We start from the raw sequence: 25,010 nt of genomic DNA on the forward strand, positions 1-25,010 counted from the left end.
TGTAAAAGATAAACAAAAAATAAAATAATTCAAATACAATTTATAAGAATGATTTTTGATTTATTATTTAAAATATGTGACATTTTATTTTAAAAGCGTTTAACATTAAATACATTAATTACAAATGAAAAACAATAATAAAAAAAATATGTGGAAAAGAATAAGCAGAACAAAATGATGCAGAGCAATTAGTGAATAAAAGTGTCGACGCTGCAATAAAAATTAATTTCATCGATTGATAAAAACATGTTGCTAATTTTGAATTGCTGACAGACAATGCTTCCAAACATCACAGGTCTCATAAACTGCCCTTAAGTGACGGATACGATACAGACGAAACATCCGAATTCTCACAAGGTTAACCGTCTGATGTTGGAAAGCATGCGTTAACCCGAGACAGTGTTGTGTTTGATCCATTGCTTGGCAACAGATGCACAACAGGCAGATGCATTAGACATCCGTCTCATCAGAGCAGCCTTTCTGTCCCCAGGTTTCATTTGCTGACAGGAAGCCAGGAAAGGAAACAGGTGCTTTTTTTGCCTTTTAGGGGCTTTGCAATAAATAAACATGAAGGCGAGAGCAGTGCTGCATGGGGCGGCAGTCGTCCTGATGTATTCCACACAGCACGCTTCCCTCAATCAGCCTTAAGATGCCACAAAAGGAGCTAATCCATTTGAAGAGAGAGATGTCGGGTTTTTTGATCTCGCTCAAATTGATTAGGGTGTAGATACGGAAAGGCAAGGAAGGAGAACGCCCTGCTAGAGGTCACGCGATGCTAATGTCTCCTTCAACGAAGAGTGGAGATATTTCTGAGCGTGGCGTTTAATGAGCGCCCGTGTTTGTGTGCACCTTGATAGGAATCGCTCTAAAAATGAGCACGGTTGTCCCTTTGATGCACTGCCAGACGGAATATGGATTTTTTTCTTTCCTCCGTCACAGTCATTTGGAGGGTTGTTTGCGTGCCAATATGAAAACATAATCAATAGGTGACACCTGTCAGATCGTAGGGAATAATAGTTACACATTCAGAGTATTTCTCAACTTGAATATCGACTTTCTGTCAGCTGCAAGCGTCTTATCAAGGTGTGCCACATTTCGGTTTATCATCTAGATCTAGACATCACCTGAGGTTTAACTCGACGAGACGCCAAACCTCAAGCTTGGAGAATCGCTCTTTCTGAGGACTACAGAGAGAACGATTCATTATCCAAAAGCTGCAAAGCTTCGTACCAAAAATAGAACAAAGAGCGAAAAAGAAGATGCGTTTTCCTCAAGCGACCAATCAGAGCGCTCCGTGTCGGGCTTCATTTGTCTGTCACAGCAGATCTGGAGCAGGAACGAAAGGGGAAAAACCTCTTTCTGAATAGGTGAAAGGAGATGGGAAAGCGGAGGGTGGAGGAAGGGTGAGGTTTCCCACTGTTCTCACCTCAATTCCTCAGGAAAAGCAACAGTGGGCTGCAGTAATGTGGTGGGAGGAAGCCGCAAGAGCTGGTGAAGAGATATTATTTGTGAGAGGAAATGTCAGGGGCAGGTAGGTTATTCACTGCGGAGCGATGCACCTCACGCAGAGCGAGGGAGACTGGGGTAACAAAAAAACAGTAGGGTTTCCAACTACTGAGTTTATTCATAAAGGTGATCACGCACTGTTTCAATGACAGACGTAACTGTTATTTAACAAAATAGACAATTAAACAACTTTAGCAAAAAGTCACATGCGTACACAATTTACATTCTTCAAAAATATTAATAGTTTGAACTAATATGAGTAGTGAGCGTTCCAAACAATACGGTCTAGAAGCTAGACTATTTTGAAGACTATATGTTTGACTGCAAGTGAAACTAATGCTGGATTTGAACCGTGCACTAGCATACTACTCTTTTAATATATTGTTATATGGCAGAAAGAGTACCAAATTCATACAAAAAAAATGCTAAACATACTTAAAAAAAAACAAACAAAAAAAAAAAACAGAATGAGTATTATGGCAGTGTGCTTTCCAATCCAACTGTTCAAATGTTTTAATATTGTGTCCCACAATACAATGTGCTTGGATGGACCACTATTTCAAATAGATAAAATGAAAAAAAAAGGGTTAAACAGGGTTAAATTAAAAAAAGAAAGACCAACAATAAATGTCATATATGGTCATGCGACAACAACAAAGCATAATACTGTTTAAACTGCTGTATGCTGAATTTGCAGTACACACTATAAACCGCACACTGTTCAGTTGGTGTACATCAGAGCTACGCTTGTGCTTTTCTCTCTGGTAAACAAAAAGCTGTTATAGAAACCTTAACAAACAAGATGAACAAATTCTGGTTTAGATCATTTAGGGTTAGGGTTATAAAAATCCACACAAGCGCTCGAGCAACAGAGCACGACTATTTTTCTGTGCTGTACATTAGACAACAGGACCCATCATCCATCATGCCAACCAGCGTCTGCACAGCTGCTGGGTAAACCCCCGCTCATCTAAATGTCATCTCGCACACACAGTCCCGAGCATCGCCGGCTCTCTCCGCCAGACCAGCCGCAACAGATGTGGCCTCGGCCCTTGCTATTTAAATCCGGCCACCTGATGCCCAAGGCTTCGGCGGCACAGCATGGGTGAGCGCGGTTCGTCCGCACCCATTTATCATGATTTGTACAGGGTGCCCTGCTTCCCTTAACGCTCTTCATCATATCCGCTTTTCGGGTGATTATGATTTCAGAAGTGTAAATGTGCTCCAAATAGAAATGCTGCAGGAGAATCCTATCAAATAATTACAGGTTTTCTTTTAGGATGTCAACAATGCATCATCATTAGGGCTTGTCGATCCAATTTTTTTTTTTTAAATCAGACTAATTATTCTGATGAGCTTTTTGCATACGTCAATATTTGTTAGATCCTGCAGGAAAATTGGCCGTAATCTTTGAAATAATGTGCTATAAAATTGCTCCTCTATAGCGGAGAAGAGTGAGGGTTAAAGACCTTGAATGCTGTGTCCAGCTCACTGTCAGCGTCCACAGCGCAGAAGTAGATGAAATTGGATATTCCGAATGGATATTTATTTCCTATCCTCCAGAGATAGTGTAGGAAATCTTGGGAGAAACCTAGAAATGTAATTTAAAAGCAATTTTACAGGACAGAACACAGTTGGGCCTGAAGGAGGGAAACAGAGAGGAGGACAGTGTCGAATCCAGCACCAGAATGATGAAACTCTCCTCTGAATTACTCCTCTTACAATCCCTCAAGGTTTCCGTCACACTGTGCGCACATAACTCACGTTTTTCATGTTCTTCCAGAACAGATATTTTAACTCCTTTCCAAAACTAAACTTAGGCTGTTGTGTAAAGACTAAGGTCACAATCCTAGACAGCAGCACAAGCGTGTTTCAGACACAAAGGAATTATGACAAATTTTACATCCAGAATGCAATCGATACTACTGATGAAAAGTTTTGGGTCTGTAAGATATCGTTTCTGAAAGAAATCTCTCACGCTTCATTTGATTAAAACCACAGCAAAGAACAGTAATATTGTAAAATATCGTACAATTTAAAAAGAATGTTTTCTACTTGAACACATTTAAAAAAAATATAATTTGTAATAAGATGAATTTTCAGCAACCATTACAGCAGTCTTCAGTGTCACATGATCCTTCAGAAATCTTTCTTTTTATAATCATTTATATATGTTGTGCTGCTTAATATTTTCATAGAAAAGAAACAAAATTACAACACTAGGCAGACTGCATTTGTTCAATTGTCAGCATGCTAATTCCAGTCTCTAATGCCATCAACTGTGTGCAGATGAAATAAGGAAACCTGTTTGTATAAAACAACTCATACAAATAACTCTTTATTGGCAACGGTTCAGTAAAGAGTTGCTTGAAGTTAACTATAGAGACCAGACACACTGAGTCAAGTGTTCTTTACCAGCATTGTGTAATACACACAGACAAATACCAGAGAGTAAAAGCAACAAGGGACCATTTAAAGCCAAACAAACAGAAAGTTCAACACATGGTTATATGGGATATTTAATGGCAAGAGTCTTCATGTGCAAATATATTCTTCTCTCCAGTGTAATGTCAAGGCAGGGTGGATACCGTGACATTTCTGCAGGATCAAGGTCAGTGCAGGGGCTCCTTGCTGGTGCAGGGAGGAGTTGTCTTTCAGTACTGGGTGACATTTAGACTGGAGTCTACTAATGTGGTGAAACTCCCCCTGGGAATGGCCCGACTACAGCGGGGAGAGGGATGAAGACACACACAGTCTAGCGAATGTAAACATAATTTGTGAAGATGCAACAAGCTCATTCGAGTCACTTTGGTACATTACAATGTGCTACAAATGTTGCGTTGCACAATTTACCTACGCATATGGTTTCAGTTCCGGATCGGCCAATGCAGCTACTTCATGTGCTGTTCTGAAAGCAATGAACTGAACAAAGTGTCCACATGTTAAATTAAATTAAGTAATTTTGTTAGGATCACATGTTCTTGAGTGTCATGACCTAAAAAAAATTACATTTCCTTTTAAATTCAGCTTTGATTACAAGAATAAAATACATTTTATAAAATGTAATAAAATTAATAAAATGTTTGGGTATACTTATATATTCAGACATAAGAATGGAATATATTGAACTCAGTTCATTTATATATGCATATATATGTAGTTCTCAACATACAGAAGTACAGAATTTTTCATCCATAAATTCTAAATAGCATTATATTGCCAATGAATAAATATATACATATAACACCTGCAAAACTCACAAGAGGTGACATAGTTCTTTAATTTAACTCTTATAGGGGGGGTCTTGGGTCATCACCCGCCAGAATACATATTGTTTGAGAATTTAACATGTAATGATGCACTCTGGCAACAAATTAAAAGGAAAAACACAACATACACTTCAACTGAAAAAGCACAACTTTTTGGACAGCGCAACTTGTCATCTGTGCCAATACTATGCTGTTTGGACTTCATAACTTCAACTTACATGTTGACAATCGGACTGGAACATTTTTTTCTTTCTCTCTAATTTACTTGTTTTTGCTTTTTTTTTTTTTTTTCTTAAGCTCCAAATTAATGAATGTTTTTGATGTCTTTGTCTATTGTGATTTGCAATTTGTGAAAAAATCAATAAGCAAGCAAAAAAAAATATTTAGGTAGTAATGGTTTACAAAAAGATATGACACTTTATTTTTGTGAATAGTCAGTGCTTTACTATAGCCATATTCTCAGAAATTCATAAAATAGTTAGTCAGCCACTGATCGACTACTAAAATTCTCTGAAATACAATAAAATACAAACAATTACAATAACGTTTGCCTCACAAAAACATACTGCAATAACTGCAAAACATACTGCAAATATACTGTGCATTTAATAGCACATCCAGTGTTATTTACATGCTCTATGAAGGGCACGTCTGCAAAGACTGTAATTCTAGTCCGTCCGCAGCCAACAATCTCCTCTCCTGCTCTTCCAGTGCGCTCGATTGCATGTGAATGACTCCAGAGAAACGTGAGGGTTGGAACAGAACAAAGGTATGCAGTCGCATTAGTATTCTGCTCACTGGTCCGCACCCTGTCGGCCTTCCCAGCATCCTCCTCAGTGAACACCAGCACACATACGCTTGTTATTAAACTACATCCACCCATCCCAAACCACGCTTCCTCATTAATATTTATCTCACTTAATACAAAGCTCATGCATTTTTTGATTAATGTAAAGGTCTTTTTCCCAAATAACAACCAGGGGGCATGTGTGCAGGGTTCATGCATATTAATGCAAGCACAAACGTGTGTGTGTGTGTGTGTGTTTGTTTGTGTGTGTGTGTGTTTGTTCTGGTGGCTGTCACTCTGACAAGCCGTCCATCACTGCCAGCTACTGCCACGGTACTGCATCTCAACTGCAGGACTGATGTACGTGCATCGGTCCAAAAACTGCAAGAGCTCCTGAGGAACTGCATGATAATCGATGGAAAACCACAAAAGTTAATACCGAATAAGACCAATTAGCAATGAATGGCAATGATATTAGGAACAGGAATACGAAAACATCCAAGATCTAAATTCATCCTGCTTCATATTAATATTAAATGCAGTATGTGAAACTGTACTCGGTATGCAATGACAGACATTTCAAACACAAATGTGCAACACTGTTGTCACATGACCTAACTACACTGCATGATTAATTCCAGCCAAGTGGTGGATTTTTTTAATCCAATTCATCTGAGAATTCTATGCATAAAATTTGCATATTGAGTGCTGTATAGACCAGTATTCAAAAGTTTGAGGTCAGGAAGATTATCATTATACTATATTGTATGCCCTAAACTAAGCAAAAGTGACAGTAAATATAATGTTACAAAATATTTATAACTTAAATAAATGCTATTTTGTGCGTTGCTGTACTAAATAGACAATATTACATAATTACAATAAAACATTTCTTATTATTAATGATGAAAACAGTTGTTGCTGCTTTTTTTTTTTTTTTATCTTTTTGACAAACAACATTCTGCAAAAATGACAGCATCTGCTGTTTTCTGAGTGAATCCCGCATGTACACATAGGATGGGATAGGGGTGAGTAAAATAGGAGGTAATTTTCATTTTTGGGTGCCATTCATCTTTGAAACACAAATGAAGAAATCTTTGATGAAATCTGAGAGATTCAAAGTTTTGTTATTTCCAAAAAAATAAAAATGACAACTTTTCCACAACAATTCTCCACCACTGTCAAGAGCACCAAAGTTGTTATCTTTGCTTCGTAAAACTAGCGTTAAACCACCAATACTACATGTACTATTTTAAAATAATCCTTTACTAAGTTTCTGCGTCTGGGAAAATTTCAGTTGCATTGCTGTCTGCGCAGGGTCAGAGAGCTCTCAGATTTGCATTCCAAAGAAGAACAAAGGTTTTATGGGATTGGAACAACATGAGGGTGAGTAGTTAATGAAATTTTTTGGGTCAACTATCCCTTTAAGAGACAAATGGAGAGTCTGATCTTTTTTTTTTGTTTGTTTTCTAAATATAAAACAGGTTGTTTTTGCACGACCACCACCTGCTGTGGAAACCAAACCAACCAACTCAATCAGGCCACGATGATTCATTCTCATCACCAGCTATCCCCTATAATTCTGCCTGTTGGCCTTTGCATTTTTTCCTCATCATCTCAGCCGCTTTCTCTCACTGTAGACAAACCCCCAACACACCCACATCCGTAAGATTTCTAGTCTCGTCTCGGGGTATGCAATCGCCTTATATTAACATACTTAGGCATGGGGGTGGCAGAGCCATTACCTAGCAACAGAGCCAGCCGCGATTGGCTGGATCCATCAGACGTTAAAGGGGGTTCGGTTGGGGCTGAAATAGAGGTTATTTTCTGCCCGTGTCATCTCTGCTCGTCACATCGGAATGACACGCTACGGGACTCCTCCCCCCACGGCCTGCCCCATTGATGGAAAGGGCAACAGACCGAAACGTCTCCCGGCAGCAGTAACCACGGCACCCAAGGCAGTCAGACGAATGCACGTCAAAAAGAGTGCGGCTCTCCTGAAAATATGATGTTACATCACACGCAGTCTTCACTATGTCAGATGAAATTTGGAGCAAATGCTTGCAGCAGACAGAAGGAGTGACAACGAGGAATCACATTATGGTTTTTATTACCATGATAGTCGTGCTTTAAAATTCCAACACCATTTTCGAACTGGGAGAGAAACGGTAGGAGAAGCCTAACAGAACATCATTTTGACCCTAAAGTGGTCCACTTTCACTGTGAAACAGATATATGCAATAGGTTAATGCACAGTAAGTTGGTCTTGTACAATCCTGAAGGGGTTTATTTTGTAGTTATGATAGGCTGACTAAACATAATCCTGTTTAATACATACATTCATACCTAGTGAACAGACGTTTAGGAGTGTTCATAAAAAATTATCTATGACTCAATAAATAAACGTTGATATTTTGAAGCATGCTGGAAATGAACCGCACCAAAAATTCACAGAAAAAATGTAAAAACTGCAGCACAAGCTATTGTGACACATCCAGTCACCTTAATTTGGGGCACTATTCTACATCTTGTACTATAACATAATCAGAATTGAGATGCAGCTCCAAGCGTGCATGGAGTACATCAAGGGAACACGGCAGTCGGTTTCAGTAGGATGCTATTAGTATGGGTGGAACGGACAGCTGATATTAAACATATTAAACAAACGCATTAGCATACAGCAGGAAATATGAAGTCCTTCAAAAGAAGCAAATTAAACGTTAACATTCACCACAAGTACCTTGGCAAGTACAAGTTGGCTTCTTAGACCTACTTCCTGCAGAACTGGAGCGTTTTGCTCAATTATGCGGCTGGTGTACGTCCATAAGGGCAGCGACAGCTGCAGCAGAGGGAGTGAGTGACGTATGATTAATATCCAGAGCCATAGACAGTAAATGTAAGAAAAACAAGCCGCGAGTGCAAATGGAGAGTGCACTTCATAAATATGCACTACACCCTGGTATAAATCTGACAGCATGAAGGAAATACAGCAGGGACCTGAGAGACCGAAACGGTCCGTGGAGGCTGAGAGAGGAGCTCGGTGAGCTGGGGTTTCATTAATCACCGTGAAGGAACAGGGAGTTTGGGCGGCATTGCTCTCTTCTACGGCTCAACATCTGTGCCAGGACTGGCGGCTGCCATTAGCAAACAGGCTGCAATACATTAGACTCACTGTCTGCCATGGTCAGCGCAGGTAAGGAGTTTTAAAAGCAGCCCTTTGAACCATTTGCCGTTAAAGTCAACAATTCCCACTTAAGAATGCTTACAAATTTTTAATTAACATTGATAGCTCCATGAAGAACCATTAACATCCATAGGTCCTTTCAATTGAAAAATGGTTCCAAAAGAATAGTTCTTCTATGGCTTTGTTGTAAAAATCACCTTTAGTAAACCTTTATTTTTAAGAGTGTACTTTCATAATATGATGCATTTTACAAAAAAAAAACAAAAAAACATTTATGGTTCCATGAAGAACCTTTAAAACATTTCCAACGCAACAATAGGTTCATTTGTTCACTTTATGGTTCTTCTACGGCACTGCTATAAAACTTCATTTTGGAATCCATATTTTACCTCATTTTGGAATCCCTTATATGATGCATAATATATTCAATGAAGATTTTAATTGATCCAATAGGAATGGGAAAAAAAAAATTCTTGGGGATAATGCTAAAAATGAAGTACCTCAAAAACTAACAATGAAGCATTTCACAATTAAACCAAGTACATGTATTATTGAAATAAACACAAACCATTTTGATTTCACGTTGACTTTGGTGCCATTTAAGGAGGTGAACTTGTAGGGAACTGTTTTGTTCACCTGAACCAATAATCTATAAAGAGGCGGCTTGGTGGTGCCTGTGTGCTTCAGAGATATGTGGGAAATATCGATGCGGTGTGACTGCTTTTGACGCTGATTTAGATGAAGTAAAAGGGGATGAGATAGTACGGTCAATAGCCTATTCAAGAGCTCAAACCAAGTAAGAATGCAATTACCTACGAACATAAACCCATATGCACGAGGCATCCTGCGATACCACATACTAACCAGCAGGAGTCCTCCTGACTATAGCGGATCCAGCAAAAGTGTGTGAATGAGCAAATCACAACCTTTAAAAAGACGACGCAGGCGTTCAGGGGTGTGAATGAAGCGCTCTGATTTAAACCCGCACTAGCTATGACTCATCCTTGCTCTAAACTCCCTTGGTGGATATTACATATATCTGATAATCGCGCAGACAACATGGGAACACGAGGTTGATTTAGCCACTGGCTAAGATTCAGTAATGGGTTTTAAATTTGGGAAAAGCTAGGCGATGTTTTCTGGGAAGCTGTAAAATGCTTAGGACACAAGTGGAAAGCAGAAAAAAGAAAAGCTAGAAAGATGTAGTGGATACAGTGTACTCTTTGGCCCACATTTCAGCGAGATTTCAAACTCAAAACAAAAAATGTGCCATGGAATGTGAATAAGTGCAACCAAACCGCCAGAATTCACCCCAGGCAAGTGGCTCCTTCCTGGGCTTGTGGGACGTCGGACTCCTGGAGAGGGGCTCTGGTTCTGATTACCAGAAATGTGAATGGGTCAGACAGATGAAACAAAAAAGGGGTTTGGCTCCTGAACAAAAACAGAATTGCAATGAGATGTGAGATATATGATGGATAGCGGAGAGATGGCCAAAACCAGTGAGAAAACAAGAGTGAGGGATGGACAATGACCAGAAATCGACCTCCGCAGTCAGATAGCAGTAAAATACACACATAAAACGTTCACTTTACAAAATCAAGGCCATCATTTTACATCACACCTAGAGTGCTACTAAAATCATTGACGTGGAAAAAACAACAGCTGTTGCATAAAACTTGACTCTTTCTGAAGAAAAGGTTATTTTGTGGCAATTACTTGCTAAAACAAGTCTACAGAGCCTATATATACACTTTCCACCCATTCTATCTAATGAATATTTTTAGAAAAAAAAAGAAAAATAATACTGTGAAAATGCTTTACCAAGCTACATTACCATATTTGGTAAAAACGGTAAATTGTTTAACATCACATTAAATGCAATTTCACAGCTAAATACTATCAAATTTATGGTTCTTGGAAGTAAAAACTATAAATTAGCATACAATGTAGCATGACTTCCTTAGAAGTCCCTGTGTCACGCACGTAAACATGTTTCATACAGAATTATTTTGTTTCTTCTTATTTTTGTTATTAGTACTGTGCATGAGGGTTTTTTATATTACATCCGCAGTTATTTAGTTACAGTTTATTGCATCATTTTAGTGTTGTGTGTTCCCTGATGATGTTTTCGGAGTACTGACCGTGTTTTATCGTGTGGCATTTACTGTAACCACCTGTACTATTATACTATATCTGAAAATCTAAGTTTTAGGTATAGATTGCTTGGTATATTAATGCTATTTCGCTTGATCAAATGCACATTTATGAGTTAATATATCAGTCAACATAGCACCACAGTGAATTTCTGGCAAGCAAAGCTGCTGTTTTTACTGTAAATCTAACAGGATATTTTTCACAGGGCACCTCTGCTCCAAATGGCGCAAACGGTTTAGGATAAATTGGACGTCGAAAAGGTATTACCTTACAGACTAAACTACCGACAGATGCGATCTTAGATTACTACTGCAGCCGTCCACATGAAAAAAAATCTTGTACACGGCAGGAAACAGTATTTTCCCATGGACCGCAGGAAACAAAAACCACGGATATCAGGAGACTGAAAAGACCTAGACTTTACAACCAACCACCATCACCCCACGTCTCCTTCTCCATGGTAACAGGCATCTTCTCTCACCCCCTCCCGCCTCTTTTCGCGGAGCTCTCCAGATTGGCACGCAACAGTTCATGACAGACACAGCAGCTGATAGCTGGTCGCGGCTTCTCGCCGTAGAGGAGGTGGGGAGAGTTACCGTGTCTGCTGATTAGTAATCAGAACACAGACTCGCTCTGAATCCTGGGGGTTGAAAACTGAATTATACATTGCCACTGCCAATCAGACCATGCACTCCTTCATTGGCATTCTATTTAAAGAACAGACTCCATCCCCTAATCACACCGAAGACATGGAGAGCCACAAAATCTAATGCCATGCCAGACTACAGATCACCCCACACGGCATTTGTGGAAAATGTCAGAGACGATGCCAATCACTGTTTGGTAATATTACTCCACTAATGGCTACATGTGAAATAGGTGTGAAGCTAAGGCAAGCATCATTGTTAATATTTCCTATCCATGGTGTAAAGGATTTAAGGAAGTCTTCACACACACACACACACACAACCATATAACCCTGGTCTTAAGTCACATGGGTATATTTGTAGGAATATTTCGGAAAATCATTAGGATATTAAGTAAAGATCATGTTCCATGAAAATATTTCTAAAATTTTCTATACATTTTTGTAACATGCATAGCTAAAGACTTTTTGGAACATTTTTATATATATTTATTTATTCAGCTTTCGGATGATGAACTCTTATGATCGGTCTTGTGGTATATGCATAGTGCTGTATAATCTTGATTGACTGCATCCAAAATAAATGTTTTTCCTTGCACAATGTGTGTTTGTAATGTGTATTTTTAATATAAATATTAAAACACACATACAGTATATATATATATATAATATTTATATTTCTTATACATTTAATACATAACATATTTTTCTTAAATATATACATGCATGTGTTTGTATTTATATATACATAATAAATATACAAAGTATACACAAATACATTATTTAAAGAACATTTTTACTTTGGATGCAATACACACACACACACACACACACACACATATATATATATATATATATATATATATATATATATATATATATATATATATATATATATATATATATATATATATATATATATATATATATATATATATATATATATATATATATAAAAACAAATATAAGACTCACATAAGACTCTTTGTTTTAATATTGATCCACTTCAACAGAAATTTGATCAATGGGCTCACTGTTTTAAAATCACTCATGACTTAAGAGCGCTGGGGCCTGTAAAAAAAATTACAAAGGACAGTTTGTCAATGACATTTCTTTCATTCTTTAGTCAAATTTCAATAGCATTCCTGTGTTATACCATTGCAAGATTGGCGTGAACATCATCACAGTCAAGCCCGAAATAAGCCATCTGCGAAAACAATTTACACATACTTTTTCCCCTTACTTATTTCAAGTCTGGAAGTGTGAAGGGAAGTCTGGTACAGCTGTTGACATTCCTCTAACACTCTGTAATGAAGCACCATCACGAGTCTCATTCACGCAACAGATGGGCTACAGGTTTGGGGGTTGGGGGGGGTTCACACTGGGCCCAGGTGACAGAAGGAGGGTGATTGCGGCTGAACCCATCCGAAACACCTCGGTTTGCACGGGGTATTGGTGGCTGTTGGGCTGCAGCACTGTCAAAGTCTCTATTAACCAATCAGCTGAGGTCACAGAACATGGCAGGCGTACGCCTGGATACGCTGCAAAAATGTACAGTCAACAAAACGGGGGAAGAGAGTGGAATAAAATGCAGGGAAAAAAACGAACAGGCAGTACCAACAGTACATTTCTCCAGCTGTTGAGACGAGAAGCATTTAATATTAATGCCATTTCAGAACATAACAGTTTGATTTTCAAGTACACTTCTTAAGGGAACCATTCAAAGACTACAAATGTTGAAAATGAAGCCTGTTTTAGAACAACTAAAAATTTGGAGAAATTTAGCAGTGGTGCTGTCAAAAGGAGAGTCGAAACAAATTCATCATGCAGATGTTTCTAAATTCAACTCATCATTTCTAGCTATCCGGTGAGAAAACACAGCTAGTTTGAATCAGCACCCATTCACAGCAGAGATTCCATTGGTGAGCAAGTAAAGCTTGTTGTGAAGAATAAAACTCATCTCTCGATTTGCCTGAGGGTAAATCATTTAAATTTTTCTTTTGTGTGAACTATTCCTTTAACCACATTTTCCCTCAATTCTTATTAATGTAATGCAAAATAAAAATAATTTTCTTCAAAACACTTTTGGGGTCAGTGCACCTCGAATTAAGCTTCACGTCAAATATGCAAAGATCCAAAAAAAATATATAAAAACAGCTCAATTCAATGATGTATAGTTTAATTTATGATTACTCTCACTGATCACACTTGCCTGTTGGATGATCAAAACAAACAGAAAAGGTCAAAGCCTGCTCAACTCAACGCATGAACAAATATCAACATGCTCACAAAATCATTTGAAACAAATGAGCTACTTTCATACAGTACCATAAACAGCTTATCGATTCTAGAAAAGGCTAAATCCATCTCGGAAATAGAGGATGTGTTTGTTGACGTGATTGTAACAAACAGCTCGGGAGGCCTAGGTTGATCAATCTTACTCATTTCATAATGAAAGCAGATGATACCACTCCGAGTGTGATGATGGGCTGGCGTTTTTTTTTTTTTTTTTTTTCCATACAGAGGAACACCTGATTAGATCCAATCAGAAGGTCTGGAATAATAGTTCAAAGGCCTGAGTGATGGGAAAGCAACAGTGGTAGAGAGCCATAGCCAAATAAATGACATCACCTTTAAAGAGCCCTCCAATTAGACCCTTCAGTGGACAAACCACACCCATTGTCCTTTCTCACAGCTGCATCTGAGATAGATGACAACCTTTGGTTTCACCACAAGGTCGTTGGGAAGGTTTTCATTACATGGGAGTTTCACTGCTATTAATACTGATGGTTTTGGTCCAGTGAGATCATCTGTGTTTGTTGGTACATGATCAAGGCAACAGCCAGACAGATACTAATGCAGACACAGAATCCTGAGCCTTTAACAGCTCTGTGAAAGCATGCACTCTCAAATTTAGGACAAGGTTGAGTGACTGAAAAAAAAAAAAAAAAAAAACTAAAACGAGGGAACATGGTACAAGAAAAGCCTTGAGAAAGCACAAGTAATAGTAAAAAAAAACACAAAAAATAAAGCCACGCAATACTCTATCATACAAAAAAGCTGTATTAAAATAAATATAGTCATTACAAAAATAAAAAATACAAATTAATGCATTAAAAACTAATTCAACAGTCCCACTGGTTATTTTTTTGTTATAGCACATTTTCATTGTGCTTGATAAAAAAAGCAGATAAAAGCAAATAATAATAAAACCAATATACATCAATAATGGTATTATTATTAACATCAATCATCTTTAAAGTACCATTTTAAAAGCACTTCATAAATTATATTATATTATTATAATTTTTAGTATAAAACAGTTTGGTATTAAAATAGATCTGACTTGGCAAGCTACTCTATTGTGATTATAATTAATGAATTTAACCAATATATTAAAAGCCACATCCAATCAGGAGGACTTCTGAAAAAAAAAATCAGCTATTTTTTTATACATTATTGTCTCATACTATTGCTGCAACAATATAATGAAACACACTTCAGCTATGTGTCATAACACCCCTTAACACAGGAAAAAAAAAATCTCTATAATGTACAGCCCCCACATGGCTTGCTGCTTTAATAAACAACAGAGCACTTATAGGTGAACCACATACAGCTCTCTGAGTACAGTGGATGGTGACCAGATTGTAGAATGAGAGACTGTGTGTGTGTGAGAATATGTGAGGGGGGGAAGGGCCCCCAATGGAAGATTGATGACAGAACAAGCCGCTGACTGAACTCGCTGCACTGTGAAAGCCTAAGAAACCTGAGACCGCTCTGTGTTAGCAGAGCTCCAGTCTAAAATGGCTGCCAGTCGTGTAAACAACCCATAGAATGAAAGGGGGCTACATTTCTCCAGTGAGCCAGCCAAGAGCCGCACAGCTTGTGGGTTACAAATTAACCCTTTCCTTCCAACCAGCCAAACTGAAAACAAAGGAAGGAATGTCTAGCACTCAGTGGTTTGCGGGGAAAATGCGATGGAGGTTAAAAAAAAAGTGTGTCATTTCATACGCTAAGGTTATTTAAATGCACAAAACCGAGTCAGACACCACAAGAAAGAGTTGAAAGATACAAAAATCGGCACTCCGGCAGGTATTCAGTGGGTTCTCAGTTTAACACTTTAGATCAATCAAGTGAAACCATCCTTGAACAATCCAGCCTGCGAGCTTTTCAAGACAGACGGAGTCTCCATGGTGCCCTATAGTCCATTTTCATGTGCTCAGAAACAATCCCCTGCCCCCAAACTAGCCCCCCACCCTAGTACTTCTCCGGCGGGAATCTACAGGAAGCTGTAACAGGCTCTGGCCCTCAAGGAGGGACTGGCCTTGAAATGCAAATTGGAATTCCATCCGAAAATTGATGTCCTTTACAAGCTAATGAAAAACATCTGAAACGCTGCCAAAACGGCCCCCTGTTTTACAACCCACATGCCATTAGTCAAGGGTAGACCGGAGATGCGTCCCTTCTGTGAGGCGCATGTTCTTATATAAGCAACTGTAAATATAAAAATAGAGACACGTAAAAAAAAAAAAGCATGAATTTACCAAGAAAAACAAAACCTATACTGAGAATTGTTGTATAACGCATTAAATCATAATAACAATAACATGCCATTCGAAAATGATTTTCTCTGTGTTAGAAAAGAAAAAAAAAAGGAGCCAAAAAAATAAACCGAACAGAGAGTAGGAGTGAAAAGCAGGAGAAAATCAATTCCCCCTCTGCGCCTTTAATATCTGCAGAAAGAGGGGGGAAGCACACGCCCGCTGTAGCCCGCAGCTTATTTGCGAGGCAGGAATGGAATGTCTGAGATTGCATACATTATGTGCCAAAGAGGCCCTGGGCTATGGAAGATAGTGCTGACATCACCGTCTATAAATGGCTGTGCTCGGAGGCACAGTGAATGAAAACAAAATGGGAATAACCCTTTTGCACATATCCCCCACCTCCATTGGCGCTAAATAACAAGCGCAAGCGGAGAGAGTTAAATACCACATCACAGAGAGGAACGCATTTACGTGAATACATGCTTGAATGGTTAAAATACTTTCACATATACTAGTTTAATACGCACAGAGGCTATAAGGCATCTGGCAGGTCAATTCCTCTATTGTGGCGCTTAAAAATTATTTTGTTTGCTTGCAACAATGGAATGAGATTTGGGTGGGACTAACAGGAAAGTGGTTAAAAACATTAATGCAATATAAATAAATTGATGCAAACACTGGGAACAGTGCAAACTTATGAACAGACTATGTTATGGCACTAAACGGTGAATAATACATTTATATATATATATTTAGATAGTAGTAACAGATCTTCATTTGTTTGTATTGTGCAACAATTTTTGAATGCTTAAAAAAAAAAAAAAAAAAAAAAAAAAACACACATTACTACATTCACAACATTATAGCATCCAGTGAAATTTGTATGCGGCAGGACTCTTAGGAAACCCTTTTAGAAAAGAAGTATTTTGGATAATGATGGAACAGAAATACAAAGCGTGAAGCACAGAAACTTCACTTTTTAAGGAAAAATAAAGGAATAGTGCACATACAGCGATGAAAATATAAATGAGGTGAAATTAAACGTTTTGTTGTTGTAAAGTACATCCGAGTGTAAAAAAAAGTTCTTGGAATTACATACTGTTTACTATATTTTGAGACTTCACAGCCACGATAATGTGCGACGATCATTTGACATTCTGAGTTGTTATTCTAGTTAAAAGAACACAATATCAGCAAAACAGCTGTATGGTCATTTTAAAAACGACTATTATCTAAAATGACACGGAAGACATGAGCATTTCTAAAAATACTGGCATGCAGACAGTCAAATGCCGGCACACGCAGGGTTAACGCTGAGCCTCTCTGCTCTTTGTGTCCGCACATTCCTGAATAAATGATGTTTTGAACAAGGCTGTTACCATGGGCAACTGTGCACGATGGCACTGCAGCGTAACCTTTGGAGTGGCTGTATTTTTATCCGCTGGAAACTTCTCCCTTGAAGGGAGGGAGAGAGAAGTAAGTGTGTGTGTGTGTGTGTTATGGGGATGAAGGGAATTGGAGGAGGGGAAGAAGCCTCTGGCTTCCCTGGCTAGCGAAGGGTGGACAGACTGCAGTGATTTTACAACGCGCCTAAAAACAAATGTTCTGAAACAGATGAGCGACCGCATTGGAAATTTATATTGCTGCAACAGACAAATCCATCATACAAGCTCAAATACATCCGCGCATCAATATAAACGCACTGTAACCCCACATAAAAAAATTTATATCTAGCAGAACAAAGGCAGTGATTAGATTTGTGCAGAAAACATCTCTATCCTTACACAGCCACTTTACACGCTATGATATATCTCAAATATTCATGCATTTACAGCGATTTTAGCTATTGGGAAGTCAATAAAGGTTCTTCTCATCTCTCAGTTATCTGTGTCCCAAAGCATTCCATGAAAAGGTGCAGAATTTAACACACACACTCAAGACACCACAGAGGCGTGTGTGTAGTAAACAGGAAGTGAGACACCCGCCTTCTCTAATGGGTGGGGTTGGTGTATCTGTTTATTTTTTTTTTCTTTGTATGTGCACTGAAACTTGAAACCCAGGTGATTACAGAGAGAGCCAAGGGCACCTCAAACCCAAGTCAGTTTTAGCATGACAATAGAAGCCCACTCCATTCTGAACCAGACACCACACCTTTGATTCCTCACAGACGGAGCAGCAGCGACAATATCACTGCAATGCACCACAAACCACGACAACCAGACTCTACACAGGGCTCAGATGGATTATGGATGTACTATATAAAATAGAGCTAAATCGCTTTTCTAATCTATTGTGCTCTCATATGAGCCATTGCCTTTTTTCTATATGGAAATTATTTAAGCAATGAAAACTTCAGTAACGGGGGGGATTACTAATTACTTACTGTACATCTATATATTTCTACAAAGCCTTGTAACTCTGCATAAAATCTCAGAATGTCTCATATATCACGTATTTAACCACTTTTAAGAAAAAAAAATCAGTTTTAATCACTTGATATACATATACCTATATGCACAAATTGCAATGTATTGTAATATATATATATATATATATATATATATATATATATATATATATATATATATATATATATATATACACACACACACACACACACACACACACACACACATATGCATAGTGCATAATGTGCACAAACCAAAAATGTACTTAACACTCTGACATATTGATTAAAAAAAAAAAAAGTGTTGTATATGTCTTTCATAAGGCAAAACACACACACAAAAATGTTCTAGCTTCTGCTTAAATGATTCCAATCTACAGGATGTGCACCACAGGCCTCCGGAGAATTCAAGCACAGAGCCCACTTCAGTTAGATGGCTTGGCATGTGCATTGTTCTCTGACCTTAACGTCCCCCCTGTTATTTGGTCTGGATGCTCTTGCATGGCCGGCTGCCATGAATGAATTGTGCCACCTTCTATTTGTCTGCGAAAGAGCATTAGTTTGAGTCATGGCAACAGCCACGCACCAACTGTTTTCCCTCGCTCCCGCAGCCAATGCAAGAGTACGACTGACAAGTCACATGACCAACCAGCTGAATTCTAAATGAGGAATACATCCCCAGGGCTATCTCAGGCATGTGCAAGCATTTTCCCTCTCCAGCTTTCCTGCCCGCACCAAAATACTCTGACACACGGAGAGAGGGAACGGCTAACAGCTCCTAAATTGAGGCATAACAGATTAAGACACAGTGTGCTAAGAGCAGGGTAATTGTGTGCTATTTTAACGCCTCTTGCATATGCAGTAAAACAGCTTCTATCATGAGCCATTAATGGAACTTGTTGCTAAGGGAGTAGCAAAAAACGGCACGTATTAAACAAGCACTGCACATACCCCATGTGACACCCATCAAGGAGTGCTGAATAGATGTTTCGTGCCCTGTGGCTGCATCAAGCGTTTGACTTTTTAGGTCAGTGTAGCAGGACTACATCTGTCTGGAGCAAATACGATGACATGAATGCAAAGGACACTGACAAAAGCAATGAAACGGATATGCTTACTGTGATACTCGATCCACTGTTGCACTCAACAACGGAGAAAAGTGCTTAGCTGTGTACTTTGGCTATATATAAATATATTTATATATATATATATATTTTAAATATCTTTAAGATGGATATTGCAGTTAAAAAAGAAACTAGCATTAAGTGGCTATTATTTCAAGTAAAATAATGAACCTTCTACAGCATAAGAAAACAATACATATGTATGTTTTGTGAAAGCTTTGATCAACCACATATGAAATTTAAACCATTTCAAAAATAGGCATTAAGACAGAATCCAAATATCAAAGACATTTCTAACCTGAACAAATTAACACGCGACAAAGAATTAATATCAATGAATTTATTACAATTTACTCAGCTCCAAGGCACGTTACAAGTCTTCTGTTACTACAGAAATATGTATAAACAAACAGAGCATTTCATTTATCATTTACAGTATTTTTTGCTCTACTAAAGCGTCCGTGCAACTTTAAAGCAAAAAGAGAGAATGAAAACACGTAATAAAATATATCTGTATTCTCAGACCACGGGATACAAATTAAAAATCGCTTTTTTAAAGATCATACTTAAAAACAAAAACAAAAAAAAAACAACAAAAAACAGACGGGATCAAAAAACAAAGAATGCCCTCTCTTAGACTCACTTCATTTGTTATGCCTACCACAAAAAGTGTATTTATTAATAACATTTTTTTTTTGCTTGGGATTGTACATGTAGATGTGAAAAATAAGTATGAAATTGAATAAAAACGTTAACGAAAACCGTAAAAGTGCCGTAAAAAAATGTTTCCACGCACACAGCCTCCTCCTTCGTGGAGGAAAACAAATGTCTCTGTACACTGGACTATTTCTGTAACTTCAATATTCACAACAAGTAGGCTGTCTCTCAAAACCAAGCATGCTGCTCACTTAGACAGCATTTCTGGGCATTCAAATGCATCTGCAATGCCCATAAATGTTGTCTCAGTAGGCAGCTCACTAGGTTTTAAGACACAGCCTTAAATATACTAGCTTCACTTGTTTGTTTCAGATGCAGGAAGCATATATATTTTTATTTAAGGGTCTCTTTCTTTCTTTACTTTCACATCTAAAATGGTCGCTATCTCGCCTTGCATGAAAGCCCAAGGCACAAGTGACCCTACCAGGGGACATTTCTCTCCACTGGGGCAGTATACCTCTCCCGCGGCCCCCTGCGCTTTGATGCTCTCCCGGGAACACGGGAAGCAGAATTTGTGGTTAGAAACCGACGGGCACTGGACGAAGTGCGTGTCTTCTAAACGTTCGTGGCAGATAGTACAACACAAAGGTCCGTTATTGGCCATGGGTGAGTCTGGAATGTTCTGAGGGTGCACCTGATCCATGCCCTGATGCGAACCCGACTGGGAAGGCGTCCCCGCCAGGCTGATGTCCCCGTTCCGGGAGGCCAAACGCCGCTGTCCGGACACCGAGGCAGGGGAGACCGGGCTGCTACTGTTGTGTCGGGTGGACGTGGTGGAGTGTACCGAGTTGCTGTCCTTTGGTGAGTGCGCGTTACCCAAAGTGTCTGCGACCGACATGAGCGCAGCCATGGGGGACTGTCCGTTCTGGGGGGCCGATTCAGGTGGGGTGGCTCGGCTGGAGTGCACCGACCCCAGGGGCGGAGGTCCGCCGTGAGAGGCTGCGAACGAGCCGGACGCCATGGTCAGTTTGAGCGCCTCACTTTGACTTGCCATCCACTGCTGTCTCTGCTGCTCACTCTCCGCCGAGTCTGGTTCCGGGGAGGCTTTGCGTTTGCGCACGCCAGTCCTGAGCGAGCTGCCCGACGCCACGGCCCGGGGCATGTTAACCAGTGCTGAAGGCAGCAGAGGGCAGCTGGCGTCGATGTAAGGCTGGGGAAGCATTTCGCCCCCGAGCCCCTCCTTGAAGAAACGCACAGACTCTGGGAGTAAATCACCCAGGAGCCTCCAGTCACCAGAGCCGTGCTTTTTCTCATATTCCAGATACTTAAACCCGGAGGAAAGCCCTCTGCCGAAATCTTTCATGCAGTCCTGGTACATCTGTTTAGCCACACCGGACGCACTGGAAAACACATTACCAGATCCACTGGGATACTCAATAAAGTTTTTTAGTTCATAGTCCATGCCGGGCTTGGAAATAGCGTCGAAAGCAAACACCCTACCTAGAAGGGAATGGTCTTTCTTGAACCTCACATCAAACGGAGTGCAATTGGAAAGCGTGATCAGCGTGTCCCTCACTATCTTGGGTTTGCTCGCCCAATCCTCTGCTCTGTTTCTCAAACTTTCACTAAGTTCAGAAAGAGCCTCTGCGTTACGCTGCTTCTCTTTTAGATCTCTCTCTTGGTCCGTGCTGGACACAGAACCGGGTCTTTTACCTTGCTCGGAGAGCGCGAGCGCCGGTCCCATGCTGGCCGGGGCTGGAGGTGCTCGTCCGGACAGGCTGTGCTGGGCTATGCTCGCCGCTGACGGTGGGCCGTTCAGGAGAGTCTGCGGGAGAAGGTTCGGCGGCACGCTCATCTGCCCCGACACCGCCACCAGCCCGTGATTCCGACGCGAGTTAGGGCTCTGTCGGTTCAGCTCGGGGGGTCCGTCGTCTGATTTGGGGAAGCCGTTCGGTCCGCCGAGTCCGTTCGGAAGCCTGTGCGCTCCGATGCTGGAATAATCAAAGCGCGATCTCTCGGTTCCGAGCGCGTATCGGTCCAAGCCGGGCTGCGGCTGCTGTTGTTGTTGCTGCTGCTGCTGCTGTTGTTTGGACGAGCCGTCCACATGGTTCATCTGCACCGACTCCTTGGATGACATGCCCGCTTGTGCTTTCACCGCAGGCGGCGGCGCGGGACCGGGGGATCTCCCTTCCTGGAAGCCATGATTCCGTTTCATATGGCGCGCCGTCTCGATGACAAACTCGATCCGATCCGCACCCTCGTAGTTCACGCAACCCCTGCATACGGGCTCAGTAAAATCCCAAATCATCGCCCACGGCATGCGCGGCAGGTCGCACAGATAACACGACTGTCTCCTCGACGAGGAGACCTGCGCCGAAGACATGTTGAGCTGCTCCTCTCGGATCCGTTATACGGTTACTAGGAGGCGAATGCGCCTCTTCTGCTTCTCGGAATGCCACCTGGCTGGGCCGGTGACGTCAGCACCACGTTCCGCAGTTCCTTTTTCTGTTACAAATGACAAGCCACTTGTTGCCATGCGAGTGCGCATGCGCTAACCACTCCCTAACAAATCTTCTGAATGGACCGAGAAACGCGCACAGCCGCCACGTACGGCAAGCCGCTTCAACATTTACGCTTCAAAACATACCAGCATCTATTTTTATGTTACTAGCACTTTTAGGTAAATCCAGCATTAATGCAGCAGTTATTCATTATATACATTTTCTTTGCTTGTAATCGCTATCGCAATAGTGTCAAGTAACTTCTATTTTTACTGGTAATAAATTGCATTTTTGCGTTATTAGCATGTATAGTTTCTACTAAATGAAGACTGGAATGTGTCTATGAAATAATCACCAAAACTAACAACTTGTTAGTAAATCTGTAATAGAGGCCATGGATAATTATAAGCATATCTGAAAAACAATACAATGTCGATGACAAAAATAAATAAATTACAAAATGATGGAAAAAAAAAAACATTTTCTTATCAGTAAAAATAGTAACTTGTCTCTACTGGTATAACGAACAGTAGCAACAGTTAATAGGCACTAGTATCTAATAAATAAATGTGTTATAACTATTATAAATCACTATACTCACAACTACTGGAATGAATAGTTGAATATTAGATCACATACTAGTAATTAAAAATACGTATTCTTATTTTAGAAATACACATTTTTATGAAAAATAATTTTAAAAGAATGAGTAACTAAATGTTCAAGCTACTTGCCATAACTCGCTGGCTGTTTGCTCTCAGAATACAAGAGCCAGAGTTGTGGGTGGAAAATCTGAGGTATTCATGTTTCTTCCAGAGCGTCTGTTCTTACTGCTTCTAAAATGTCCATAAGCTTGATATTCTGTGGTACTATTAATAATGCAAGATCATGTTCTAAAAATGCTTACACCGGCAAAAATGCACGCGTGATTTAAACTACAAATAACCATGCTGTGGACATATTTTAAACAAAACACACGCTTAACCTACGCTTCATGACATAGAAACTTTACAGCAGATGTTATTATAACATTAAGTGATTTAATAAATAATATGAATAAAGTTTAAAGTTTTTTAATTTAATTCGTTTTTATTTTGCAGCCCTGCCCCCTAAAAGCCCTTTTCCCATAGTCTGTTGTCTGCTTAACAACACCCCGTAGACGATGCAAAAAAAAAGAAAAAAGAAAAAAAAAAAAAAAAAAAAAAAAAAAAACTCATCCTGTTATACAACAAGACGAGAGGGTGGAAAAACCGAGAGAAGGAAAAAAAGCTAGGGAGGTCTGGAGGAGAGGAGAAATGCCATTTATTGCAATCCCTGCATTCTGCTGGAACGGAAAGAAGCTGTGCTTTATCCAAGCTAAAAAACATAACTACCAAGTAAGGCATGAGCCAAATCTGAGGATGTGATTTTCTCCCTCCACTGAAAATTATATATACAGTGCATAGAGCATTAAAGAGTCTAAATGTATATGTCAGGAGGATAAAACTGATATAGCAGGAAGAACGTCTTCCAGCTTCTAAAACAAGAGACAATTTGCATAGTATTTGTGCTCTGTGCTTGTGACTCGGATGGTGTAAATGAGTATGATGCCTTTGGAAGTGCCTCAAATTAACGACACAAAGAAACAGTGTTTGTGCAAATGATCTTCAGTGTTAGAACGAGTCACTTGACTTTAAAATGAATTCAGGTTTTGACTTTGCAAACACGCGAAGGTCCTTGCCTAACACAATACCTGAAATATTTATACTGGGAAGAAAAACATATAGCACAAAAAAAATTGGGAATCTTTTAGCCAAATCGTAGTCTAAATTTTCAGTCTGCCTGTAAAGGATATTTCAGCCTCCTTCGCTTTCACTGAGGGATGTTTCTCTGTCCCTGTAGTCTTCTCATGAATACAGATCACCCTGAGGCTTGGCACTCTCTGTCTCTCTCTCTCTCTCACACACACACACACACACACACACACACACACACGCCCTGAACAGAACATCACCCACACACACACCGAGCCACATACATGTGCGGACACACACACTCTGCATGGAAAGTTTTCCACGTTCAGCTTTCCACCAGCTTATCGCAGGGGTTAACTCTCAGCTTCCGCTAAGTGCCTGGCGGGCTGCCAGAGTGAGGGATTCTGGGAAAAGGCGAGTCTTGCCAAGTACAAACTGCCAACATTAAGCAGGCCTGACAGCCTCTCTCCTCCTCCAAACCTGGCAGCCATTCAA

At 39.8% G+C, this 25,010-nt stretch overlaps 2 protein-coding genes across 2 annotated transcripts in view; both read right to left on the minus strand.

The window, feature by feature from the left end:
- kiaa0586 (KIAA0586 ortholog) overlaps positions 1–25,010 on the minus strand; it is a 103,004-nt gene that overhangs the window by 66,667 nt on the left and 11,327 nt on the right. The window lies entirely within an intron of this gene.
- On the minus strand, positions 19,950–23,176 carry irf2bpl (interferon regulatory factor 2 binding protein-like). Its single transcript, XM_043262657.1, has one exon. The coding sequence runs from the start codon at positions 22,662–22,664 to the stop codon at positions 20,679–20,681; it is 1,986 nt and encodes a 661-aa protein (XP_043118592.1). The 5' UTR covers positions 22,665–23,176; the 3' UTR covers positions 19,950–20,678.

The sequence above is a fragment of the Puntigrus tetrazona genome, chromosome 17 (genome assembly GCF_018831695.1).
Source record: "Puntigrus tetrazona isolate hp1 chromosome 17, ASM1883169v1, whole genome shotgun sequence".
Lineage (NCBI taxonomy): Eukaryota > Metazoa > Chordata > Actinopteri > Cypriniformes > Cyprinidae > Puntigrus > Puntigrus tetrazona.